Here is a 12,889-nt window from a genome sequence, read left to right as displayed (position 1 = left end):
CGCGTGGCGCGTGGCGTCGCGTGGCGCAGTGGACAGAGCGTTCGGCGCTCAACAAAGAGCCCCGGGTTCGATTCCGGGTTTGAACACAGGGGCATGTCCGAACATGCGCACCGACGTTGTGCCCTTGGGAAAGGCCCTTTACATGTATCCCCCCTCAAATAGAGGGACAAGTCTCCAACGGCAGCTGTCTTCAGGCATCCCAACCGGAACCAGCACGTGTCCCGAGATGTGGATCCGCTTGGGAAGACGGATGCCCAAGTGTGTGGGTCTCAGATTCGCAACCTGTTATCAACCTTAAAAAACACACGCGAAGGCCGCCGTGTCAACTGTAACCCTCACTCAGGTGTAGGGACTGACACGGTCATACTACTCGGAAAATCTGTACCTGTATATCTGTACATGAATCTGTATCTGTGCATGAATATGTACCTGTACATGAATCTGTATCTGATTGCAAATAAAGATATCGAGTGATTGCCATAGATATATACACACACACGCGCATACCCAGTGAAGACTTCTGCTGCTGCTTCTTCCCCTGATGTGCCATGGCATTTCGGTCTCGATCTTCGTTCGCTACCGACGGACTTCGACGCAGTTTTGTCTCCGCAAGAGGAACTGGTTTCTCGCCAGTTTCTGCTGTCACTTTATACAGGTTTCTGACCAACACTCGCAGACCTTCCACCAATCGCCGTGAAGTACGTCACCTACTTCACATGAAAAGTACATGCAAACCAATCGACTACTCCAAAACCGCAAATCACGACACCAACTCTTGCCATGTGGCCAATCAGCTACTACATACGTTGACTTTTACCACGCCCCCACTTCATGATGCAATCCCGACGGTCCCGCTGTCATGTTGAATAGCTTCTTGTCAAAGTAACAATGCCGGTAGGCGTGGTATCATCCTTAAAAAATCGTTGTATTGACAACAGGTTTACCAGGTTACCGGGTTCAAAAGTGCACACTGACCTTTATCTGACCTTCTCCATTGACGTCATGACACCCTCATTATATATCATATTAAAATATACATAAATTAATTCATAATTACACATTAATATTTCAGTTATTAATAAATCAACGCAGTCATTAAATTATAAAATTTGCATAAATTTGCATAAATTACCTTTTTGCAAAAAATTGCATAAATAACAATTTTTTGTACACCTGCATAAATTTGCTTATATGAATAAATTTGCATTAAATTTGCATAAATTGATCCAGACTACCCTGTATTCTACTATACAAGCATGTACAAATGAGACGGTTCTGGTCTTCCGATGGCTACCTAGGCCGAGGATTGGCATGGATTCCAAACCCAGCACTAGGAACTCCAACGAAAGCCGCCGGATGCTCAGTTCGTGACCTCTGATATCTCAGTTACTGGATTATAAATAGTTTATTCCCTAGCTTGTTAATTACATTTACAGATTTTTTTTTCGCTGGCGTTTTTGTGTGTTTATGTCTGTTTGTTTGTTTGTTTATGTATGATTACGATACCTCAAGAATGATGAAATGGATTTATTGGGTATTATTTAAGTAGTTAGTAGGTAAAGAGATCTTCATGACACCTCGAAATGGTACTGTAGTCGGAAAAAAACCGCTACATTTCATGATAGGACTATCAAAGTTTTGTGACGTATATAATTGTTAAAATTAAAAAAAAAACATAGGCAGATATCAACTTTAAACATCAAGATATTATTTGCAAAATGAATGAGAATAGCAATGAGATAAGAATTCCATTTGCCGACGCAGATGACGACACAGAGAACATCAGGGAGGATCTCAAGTAAAGTCTAACAAGTTCTACCAATCAAGGTGCTTGGTCACGAAAGGTTCAGAAAGAAGAACCTTGGAGGAGACTATACTTGTAAATGAGGCAAACAGGGAAGGCTGAGTGGAAGGGAACCAAGAGTAGTACAGGAGACTGAACACAAAAAGGAACCAGCTTCTCAGTTGAGTCAAGCAACGGTGGCTTGACAAACTGGTGACCACCGCTGAGACCGCTGCACGTACAGGCAATCAGGGCACTCTGTACAAAACCCTCAGAACACTCTCAGGGAAACAAGAAATACAGTACCTCTAAATCGATTTAAAGAAATTATGTTTACCGCGTTATGATATATTTTAAAGTTTTATTTTTGTACTATTGTACCTGATCGGAAAAGTTTTAATTTGTTACAATTTACAATTTTTAATAATTTAATAAGTTACCCCGTAGTAGTATCTAGAAGTATAAAAATGTATACGTACTGCTGTACGCGTGCTGTGGCACTTTTGTAAAAAAAATGTAAAACAAAGATGGTTCCGTCTTCTTAATTCAGGAAAGAACAATCTAAAGTTCGTGAAACACGCGCCTTTGTCAGGCGTAAATTTTTTCGTTACTTGTTTTACATTTAAAGTTGTTATGTTTAGCAAAATAGTTTTTATTTGTACGCGTTTGTGTGTTTGCCGTTTGTCAGATATATATCACGGCAAGTTGAAAAGGCTTGGTGGCATTTGGATGTATATTGACGAAATGTTTTTTTAAATATGTTTATGTATGTATTTAACCCTAAACAGTGCACCTGGGGTCCGCGCGGACCTCAGCACTATATATTCTGTAATATCTTTTCTGTTTCTAAAGATTTTTTTGTATACCAAGTTTTCAGAGAATGGTATATGGTATATCTATATTTTAATAGAATTAAATTTTAATAACTTTGGTGTAATTATGACGTCATATGACGTCAGAGCTAATGATATAGTCCGCCATATTGGATTTTGACCAACGACGTCATCAAATTAGTATATTCTATGCATATTAAATTATCTAACTTATATTTAATTATATAAGATGTTTTAATGTTGGAAAAGAAGTGTAATTTAATATAAAACTCAGAAAATCTATGTACAGATTAATCAGTCCGGGAAGGTGTTCTGTTGAGGGTTAAAAATGCACCAACCTAAAAAATGATCTATAGATTTAGCTGGTTTTATATTTTTTGTGTTTTTATATTCTTTCGTGATGAAAACCAAGTGTCTAGAAAGGCATTTCAATAATATGTGGCTTCTTATTATTGTGTTTATTTATGAACGTATCTGTTGTGGCTAATTTTTGTAAGAACAGCTTTAACCGTAATACATGGATGCTGAATGTCTAAGGAAAACCCCAAACCTCACTCCAATTTGATCACAATTTGTAGAAATCCGTGCACTACAAATGACAAGCAGAAACATTAGTTTTACGGCCTCATACCCCTGCTTAATAATAATATGTACTATTGCACATTAGGCCATGTTGATTTGATTTTATGGATGACATCCTCCGGGAGCCCCAAAACTGATGCGCGCGTGCGAATAAAAAAAAAAAGTTTTGCAAAAAAAAAGTTGTTTTCATTATGAAATCTACATGGTCATGAGGGTTGAACAAATGGGGCAGGATATGGTTTGGCGAATAATCTAATCTTCAAGTTCATTTCCTTACAATTTCGTCTTTTTTTCGTTTGATTTTGGCATTCTACGACATTCGTATAGTTTTTACTTATTTTTTTTTTAACTTACGGTATATTTTTGCTCATTTTGCAACTGTTTTGTACGATTTACAGTATGGTTGAAAACTTTTTTTTTTGGAAACGGCCGAAAATTCATGCGCGCGCGGATGTCATCCATATAATCAAATCAACATGGCCTTATAGAAAAAAAAAATTAAAAGGAATATATAAAACGCAATATTACATTTAGTACCGACTTTATTACAACGGTTAAAAAAGACAATTAAAGCTAAGTACTTATTACGATAACTTCCAAGTAGTTTGTAGTTCTTCCCATGTACAAGGAGCTACATATATCTACGACCGTTGCATGTAACAACATCTACTTACCAACCAAGCTGTACAATAATCCACCCAAGCTTATCAAATACACACATAAAACGTAGAACTGTATGGTGGTTTTCAGAACATTTTAAGGAACTTACGGGATATTAAAAAAACTGACACATGGATATAAACGGTTATTTTGGATCCGCCCATTTTGAAATCGGGAGGAAAATGGATACCATATGCTATTGCTACTAAGCAAAAGTCGGCATGTCTAATATAATAAATGCGTTTTTGCAAACTTTTTATATGCTTCTCTGAAATATTTCATGTTTTCTCTTTTTACGCAGCTCAGATGTGAAGGGCTTTTCTGATTTGGCCATGTTTACACAAGTGTCGTTTATCAAGGCGCCTTTCTTCAACTGAAAACTCTTCATTGCAATACCGGCTGGTTCATACACTTTAAAGCGGCCGTCCTGTATTTGTGTTCTTTCACGACTGTCAGATTCTATACACTTGTTTTGTAGCTGATGGTTTTTTTCCTTTAAAACTGCTACTTCCTTTCGCCAGTCAAAGGGAAGCTTTAAAAGTTTAGACCATAAAGTTTTGTTAAAATGATTAAACAACATGGTGTCCATATTACACAATTTGCGAATTTTTTTCGCCATGAAGTTAGTAACGTGGCGTATAGATTCGTCTCTTCGAGCGTTTAACTTTAAAAACGTGACGTCATCGATATCCCAGCAAAGCTCGTGTTTTAGCAAGATTAGTGATTCTTCGAAATAATCTGCTATCATGACAACAGAAAATATTTTTTCCAGCCTAGCAATGTAGGCCTTTACATTCTGTTCCTGTTTTGAGAACGACTCTTTTGCGTCTTTCCCCAAGTCATATAACATGGGGTTGCGGTAACGCATTGGGGATTTCCCCCCAAACTTGATAAATTGAGAAGGATTGTCGAGAAAGGTTTTAAAAGGCTCAGAAGAGTTTATCTTAAATTGCTTTTCAAATCGGAAGTAAGTAAATACGGATTCATACATGTAAACTGGATTTCTAACAATGGTGATGTAAACAGTGTCGTCTGGCATAAGATCCCGGATGTTTTTGTAGTCAAAGCGTGTGTGATGGCAGAGAATATTGTAGATGGTGTTTTTTGTTCCACCGCCCACAAAAGATCTATGAAAAGGCCTTGGCCAGCCTAATATATGCCCCTTAGATGGTAAGACAAAGGTTAGGTTTTTAGCACTTCCGAACCGCATAAGTATGTTCTGCACCGTAGAACTGCCCGTCTTGTGGGTCTTCAAGAAAAACAGGTTTGTTTTCTTAGTACATGTTTTAGATGATTTGATAAATGCATAGTGTCCTTGTCTTTTAAGTGTTCGATCCTGTTTACTGGATGTCATGTTGGTTAGGTGATTGGTGGACTCAGTGGCACAACAACTGTTTCCTGAATCCTCTGTTTTTTTCTTTGTTTGTTTGTTTGCTGAATTGTTTCCTGGTGCCCGTGTTCTCGAGACATGTGTTGCATCATCCAATCCTTTTACAGGTATCCTATATTTACAAAGGAAAATGTTTTGCGCTGTAAATAAGTTTGCAGACAATTTTTATTATCTTGCAAATTTCAATATCTATTATAAACAGCATAGTGTAATGCGTAGATATCCTTTTTGTCAAATACCTACATTTTACGTGGCAAATGACCATCCACTCTGTGAGTTTTTCTTATTCATCGTAAACTACTTAAAGGAGTACTAACCTCCAGAAGGAAGTGCTATTTTTCCGATACATCATGCTGCATTGAATACATAACTAGCCGACTTTTAACATAATTTCGCTTGTACGAGTTGCGCGGCGCATGTTTGTAAAGTGATATTGATATGATTTTCCCCCATGCTGAACCACAATTGATACATCCGGGAACTCTGGCTTACGAAATACTCATACACTTCAGGTCAACATAAACATTTTTTGGCGAAAATGGTAGGAGACAAGCACAGTAACAAGCAGATTATTGAGAAATTACTTGCTTTACTTTGCTTGACCTGTGGCTTGGATATTATAATGTCAGGATGTCGAATACAGTGCAGTGAGCGCCAGTTTCACGCTGCGTGTTTTGATTTTCTCAACTTATTTGCATGCAAGTATTACTTGAACAGATAATTAGATTACGCCACTTATGGAAAAGATAACTAGATTACGCCGTTTTTTCATCGTCAATATTTTATGGCATAAATGAGGGGCGATAAGGACACCTATACTAGAAAACTGACCTACCCAAGAACCATCTCCAGAGACACGGGATTTGATATACAAGACCTCAAATCAACCATGGCGGACAGATCCCTGTGGAGTACGGTGGTGCAGCAACTTACCCCGCCCGACAGGGACGACGGATGATGATGATGAAGGACACAAAGAAGGGCAATGGTTGGTAAGATACCAAAGAACACAAAACGGTACGAATTTTTCTTATCGCCCCCGAAATGAGGTCTGTAACGTAACTTTTGGTGCAAAATGGGCATTTAATTGTATTCTGTAAAATAATATGCATTTTTCACTTCCAAAAATAAATGCCTGTCGAAATATAGCACCTCCTTCTGGAAGTTAGTACTCCTTTTAAGCAATCAACGAACTAAAGATCCGACCAGAAATGCATTAAACAAAGCTAAAAGCCAGCTTACCCCAACTAACCAACTAAACAACCAAGTAATCATCCAAGCAACCTACCAAACAACGTATGTAACTTAAGTAACTAAAATAATGTTCGACCACCTTCAGAATTTGATTTGGAAATTGCTACCTGTGGCTCTGTCCTTTTGAATAGGAGTACCACGACGTTATACCTTATACGCCAAATGATGTTAATCATTCCGACTGACGAAATAATATTTTTTTTTATTGCTTATGGAACAAGAATTCTACAACCTCATGCCTACGCCAAATGATGATAACCCATTCAAATGATGATTTGGTTTGTGAATTATATAATTTATAATATTTTTCACCTAATGATAGCCTTTCTTAAAAAAAGGTTATTCTAGCACTTCCTCATAAATTATGCAAATAAGGTCGTTATTTTAATAAATCATTGATGTTTACCTTCACTTAACTTCCAAATGCGGCAAATAGGAAATTCCCAGCAATTACAACTATGAAATTATAACAATTCCCATTAATTAAGCAAATTAGGTCTTCTATATCCTTAGATGTTTTTCTCGTTCTTTATTACATGTCACAAGTGTTTCAAAGTCATATTATTGAACAAAGCAGATTAATAGAATCTCTTATTGATTGTGCTAAATAGCTCCTGATTTGCATAATTGTCATTTAATTATGTCAAGCATCACTTCAGCTACCTACATAAAAAAAAACACACACTACAATCCGTCAACCAGTTCTTGAGTTCTCCTTCTTCGAGGATTTTTAAACAAACCCTCCTGCAGTCTAGATCAAGATCCTAGGGGGCCAAAACCAATGTAACTCCTTCCCTAATTCAGGAGCTATCTACCAACTATAATTCTTGACCCTAGCATGGCCAAATTGTCAGATATCAAAACCGGAAGCTCTGCTGCAATTCCAACAAAAGCCTCCAATTATGCAAATGAGGTAATAATGTGAATACATTATGTTAATTGATGTCATATAAACTGAACCTCCAATTGAGGCAAGTATGAACTGCCTGACAGTTACCACTATAGAATTAGGATGATTTGACATTAATTATGCAATGAGGTACTTTTTACATCATCTATGTGTTTTAATGTACCACTGATTCCCAATCAAATAAATGCCAGAAGTGTTCCATAGGCCTATAATGGTATATTAATTATTTATATAGATTCCACGATAATTATGCAAATTAACTCCTGATTTGCATAATTTCCATTTAATCGTGTCAAGCATCACTTAAGCTACCTTTGTACCGAAAATTATGACAATCCTTTGCCGGTTCTTGAGGTATCCTCCCTCGAATATTTATTAAACAAGCTGTTCCGCAGTTCAGGAATAGGGAGCTAAGGAGCCCAAGCTAATGTCACTTTTTTCTAGCTATCTAAAATACGTGACATTAGCATGTCTAGATCTAGATATGAAAACCGGAAGTTCTGCATTAAAAGCTAGGATAGACGCAAGATACGAATTTTACGGAATACAAATTATCCATTACTAGAAACATACACATCTTACGGAATACATACAATCCATTACTCGGAATACATACGATCCTTACTAATTTGGTGACCTCAGCCCGGATCACGTGACCGGCGGCAGATTCAACATGACGGACTGTGCAAAGGGTGCGTCTTCTCATAATTATTTCTAAATAACTTGGTTTATACTCCAATAAAAAAATCCGAGCCGCTATCCGTAGAAAACACCGCCTGCACTCCAGGGCAAAACGGCTGAACACCGAGGACGCCTGGGCCACTTACAGAAGACAAAGAAATCTTGTGACCAATCTCACAAGAAGGGCGGAGACAGTATACATTGAGGATCTCGTGAGCGACGTGGAGACCGGCAACACCAGACGGTTCTTCACTTATGCCAAATCTGCACTAGGAAAGACCTCAACAGGCATCCCGGCCCTTCAAGTCGACTCGGTAATACTAGAAACCCCGGAAGCGAAGGCCAATGCTCTGAACGATTTCTTTATAAAAAAAACAGACCTTCCTGGCAGAAGCGATCCAATCCCGACGTTCCAACCTACCGCTGTTCCTGAATCTGTTCTAGACTCGCTTCAGTTGTCAGAGGAAGAGGTACGCCAACAACTGCGCACCCTGCAAGTCGGAAAGTCAGGTGGTCATGACAAGATCACTCCGAGGCTATTACGCCTAGTTTCCGACCCGATATCAGTTCCTCTAACTCGTCTGTACAATAAATCTCTCCTTCTTGGCCAAGTTCCTACAGAATGGAAAAAGGCTAACGTAACACCCATTCACAAAGCTGGTAACCGCCACCTCACCAACAACTACAGGCCCATATCCTTGCTTAGCACAGTCTCAAAAGTTCTAGAGACACTTGTTAACAAACGTTTAACGGCTCATGTCAACCGGATATTAACTGACAACCAAAGCGGGTTTCGACCACTTGACAATACAACCCCCCAGCTGACTCGACTGGTAGAGGAGTTGACTGATGCAATGGATAAAGGAGAAATAGTCGGCTGTGTATTTCTAGACCTTCGGAAAGCCTTTGATAAGGTTTGGCACGCAGGACTTCTGTCCAAACTAAAATCATATGGAATCAGTGGACTTATGCATGACTGGTTCTCCAGTTACCTCTCGGACAGAAAACAACGAGTGGTCATCCAGGGTGCAACGTCTACATGGAAGTCCCCACTAGCCGGAGTACCGCAAGGTTCCGTCCTTGGACCAACGCTTTTCATTCTTTACATTAATGACCTTCTGCTACGATCCTGGGGGCCCTCACCCCACCAGGATAAGGAACTGTGTAACCTTGTCGAGGTGTAGCAGCTTGTTCCGACTTGGTGTCCTGCCTGGGTCTGGTGCATGGGAGACCTGTAAAAGTCTGAGCATGAAAAGTCTGAGAGCTGATATTTGCTCAATTGTTCCTCTGCCGGGTCGGAACCCACACTGTTCCTCAGAAAGATTACTTTCTACTAGGGTTCTCAATCTGCGTTCTAAGATGCGCTCATACACCTTGCCTATGTGGCTCATTAGAGAAATGCCACGATAGTTTTTGCAATTTCTGCTGTCTCCTTTCCTTTTGTAAATGGGACAGATTGCTGAGAGGTTCCATTCTGAGGGCACTCGGCCATTATTCCAAGCTAAGTTCAGGATTTCTAAAAGATGGCTTTTCATGTTCTCACCACCAGCTTTTATTGTTTCTATACAGAGAAAGTCTGGGCCAGGTGCTCAAGACTTCCAATTAGAGAGATTTGCTTATGCTGATGATATTGCACAAACTGCACAATCCCTTGAGATCTTGGAGGATGTTATGACAAAATGGGATGATGGTCTAAATGAGAAAGGACTTAAACTTAGCTATGACAAGACAGAGTACATGGCTGTTGGCAAGGACCTGGTAACTCGTGACCTGGACGTTAATGGTCACGCCATCAAACCTGTTGATACGTTCACATATCTTGGAAGCACTGTTAATAACGCTGCCACCATTGATACAGAAATCAACAACAGAATAGCCAAATTTTCCAAAAACACTGGTGCGCTATACCCTCTGTTGAGAGATCGTAATATCCCAACAGAAGTGAGAGTCCACATTTACACTAGCATACTAAAGCCAATTTTGACATACGGCTGTGAAACATGGACGCTCACTGAAAGACGGAGAAGCATTCTCCAGGCAGCAGAAATGAGGGTATTACGGTTGATATATGGAGTCACAAAAAGAGACCACATAAGAAACACCACCATCAGAGCTTCCCTAAAGGTTGAGCCGATCATCAACTATGTGGAAAAAAGCCAATTAAGGTGGTTTGGTCATGTGAAAAGAATGGCAGCCACGAGGGGCGTGAAACGTATTCTGGAGTGGAAACCTCCTGGAAAAAGACCCCTCGGCAGACCCAGGATGAGATGGACTGATGGTCTGAAGAAAATCCTGGCCAAAAGAACAAGCATTTCCTTTGAAGAAGCCGAAAAGCTGTGCGGAAACCGCACAGCTTGGAGAAGTCTGATTGGGACTCTCAACTGACAGACCAGTATGGTCTACAGGCAACCGGGTGAGGGTGAGAAACATTAATGACCTTGCCACCAGCCGTACACATTGCCTGGCCAACTTATTTGCCGACGACACATCTCTGTCATTCTCCCATCATTCTGTTCAACGCGTAGTTGCAACACTGAACCGAGAGCTGAGTACTGTGTCGACCTGGCTTTCTACATGGAAACTAGAAGCTAACATAGACAAGTGCAAAGTCATGTTCATTACAACTCGTACTCTACCACAACCGATTCCCCCTGTGACCCTAGGAGGAACTGTACTGCAAGTTGTCACCAGCCACAAACACTTAGGCGTCACTCTCACGAATACCCTGTCCTGGTCACAGCACATCGAGGTCATCTCTAACAAAGCAAGACGTTCTTCAGGACTGTTATGTGCCCTAAGAAGGAAAATTCCCCAAAACTTACTGCTCCGGCAGCACATCACCATTACAAGACCTACGTTAGAGTACGCGGATATTGTCTGGGCTGGCCTCACTTTACGTGATCAAAGGACTTTAGAATCTGTTCAGTACCAAACAGCCAGGCTTATCAGTGGTCACTTTGGGATCCCATACCCTTCCTACAATAGTCTCTACACAGAACTGTCTCTACCATCCCTCCAGTTTCGACGCAAGTTTCACACTGCAGTAACCATGTACAAACTGTTGAACGGTCGCTGTCCTCCACACCTGCAAAGTCTGCTACCTCGAGCGCGAGCGTCCGCCACAGAATCCCGGTATCCCTTACGGAATAGTGAACACTTATCCATACCGGTTTGTAGAACCACCAGATCCCAGAGAACATTTGTAATCAGAGCTATAACTATCTGGAATACTCTCCCTAGCGAAACTCGAACAACCCGCTCCATCAGCTCCTTTAAAAACAAACTGTGGACAATACTTGATAAATACTTGACGACAACTACGTAGTAAATAGTCCAATAGAATAATATTGTATTGACAATGTAAATATAGTGCACAACATCTGTTATGTAATAGTATATTAACCTGACATATAAATGTAATTGTAGTAAACGCACGACGACCAGGCCGGATATTCTAGCTTGTTAACGTTTGGCCACAACATTTGTTATGTAGTAGTACCGGTAGTATGTCTATCTTAATTGTAACTGACACTGTTAACTGTTAACTGTTCCGAATTGTTTATGTTCTTGTTGTAAGGGCTAGCCCTTTATAATAGCCTCCGGCTAGTTGGGCAGTCCTGGCTGCATACATATGTGTTATCAGCCTAATAAATCAAATAAAATCAAAGAACTTTAAGGGCTCATCTCGACCAAAAAACCTCAAGCTGCGCTTATACGGGCTTCGTAGGCGACGTGTTAGCCTGTATTTTAGACCAAATACCAGGGCAAGAGAAAGAATCGGGGTTAACGTTATAGCGCGCTGTATAAAAGACAGAAATATAGCTCACAAAATAATATATAATAGTACATGTAATTACCTAGTATGTTTATACGATCCAATTGTCGCGACGATTGTGAATATCGACTATCGGAGCGTATATAATCAAACCAAAATGGTTTTCCACTTCCAAGGTTTATAAGATACTTTGCGGTCAGTATCAATATCAATTGAGTGTTTTGTTGTTTGCGAAAAAAAGTGCGTGTGGGGGGGGGGGGTGGAAAATCAAGGAATGAAATTTGCTGTTGCATTTGCTGTGGCATGTTATGGCTATGGCTCCCAACTATTTAACAAAAAAACATTAACAGTACATGCAGTATACTGATTTAGTTATCTATTACTATGTAATATATATATATATATATATTTTTCTTCAACTCGAAGTTAATTTCAAGTTTATTTCCCCTTTCACTTTTTTCAGGTGCAGAAGAAAATCCTGTCTCAGCAGAAGATCCTATCCCAGCAGAAGATCCTATCCCAGCAGAAGATCCTATCCCAGCAGAAGATCCTATCCCAGCAGAAGATCCTATCCCAGCAGAAGATACTGTCCCAGCCGAAGATCCTATCCCAGCAGAAGATACTGTCCCAGCCGAAGGTCCTATCCCAGCAGAAGATCCTATCCCAGCAGAAGATACTGTCCCAGCAGAAGATTCTGTCCCAGCAGAAGATCCTATCCCAGCAGAAGATACTGTCCCAGCAGAAGATTCTGTCCCAGCAGATCCTGCCCCAACAGAATATACTGTTGCAGCAAAACATACTGTCCAAGCAGAAGATCCTGCCCCAGCAGAAGAGGTAGATCCTGTGGAACTGCGCTTTGCCTGCACTGCCTGTGACAAGTCGTATATGAGCGAACAATCACTACGCCTTAATGAGCGGGGGCATCACAACAACAACTACCCCTTTAGGTGTGACGTGTGTCGAACTAGAGTCTTTTCCGAGAGTGCTAGTGAGGACTTTGTTTGTGACATCTGTGCCTTCC

The 12,889-nt window shown here is 40.2% G+C and overlaps 1 protein-coding gene across 1 annotated transcript; it reads right to left on the bottom strand.

Annotated features, from left to right (window-relative positions):
- Window positions 1-4,114: 4,114 nt before the first annotated feature.
- Window positions 4,115-5,212, bottom strand: LOC109472098 (galactosylceramide sulfotransferase-like). Its single transcript, XM_019771670.1, has one exon. It carries the CDS (start codon window positions 5,210-5,212, stop codon window positions 4,115-4,117), a length of 1,098 nt encoding a protein of 365 aa, XP_019627229.1.
- Between the last annotated feature and the right edge of the window lie 7,677 nt (window positions 5,213-12,889).

The sequence above is a fragment of the Branchiostoma belcheri genome, unplaced genomic scaffold, assembly GCF_001625305.1.
Source record: "Branchiostoma belcheri isolate BF01 breed outbred unplaced genomic scaffold, Haploidv18h27 scaffold267, whole genome shotgun sequence".
NCBI classification, from domain to species: domain Eukaryota; kingdom Metazoa; phylum Chordata; class Leptocardii; order Amphioxiformes; family Branchiostomatidae; genus Branchiostoma; species Branchiostoma belcheri.
This window is presented reverse-complemented; position numbering and strand designations above follow the sequence as displayed.

What these genes read in the sequence shown, in the direction of transcription:
- LOC109472098 (XM_019771670.1), bottom strand. Translation starts at nt 5,212, where the DNA reads ATGACATCCAGTAAACAGGATCGAACACTTAAAAGACAAGGACACTAT.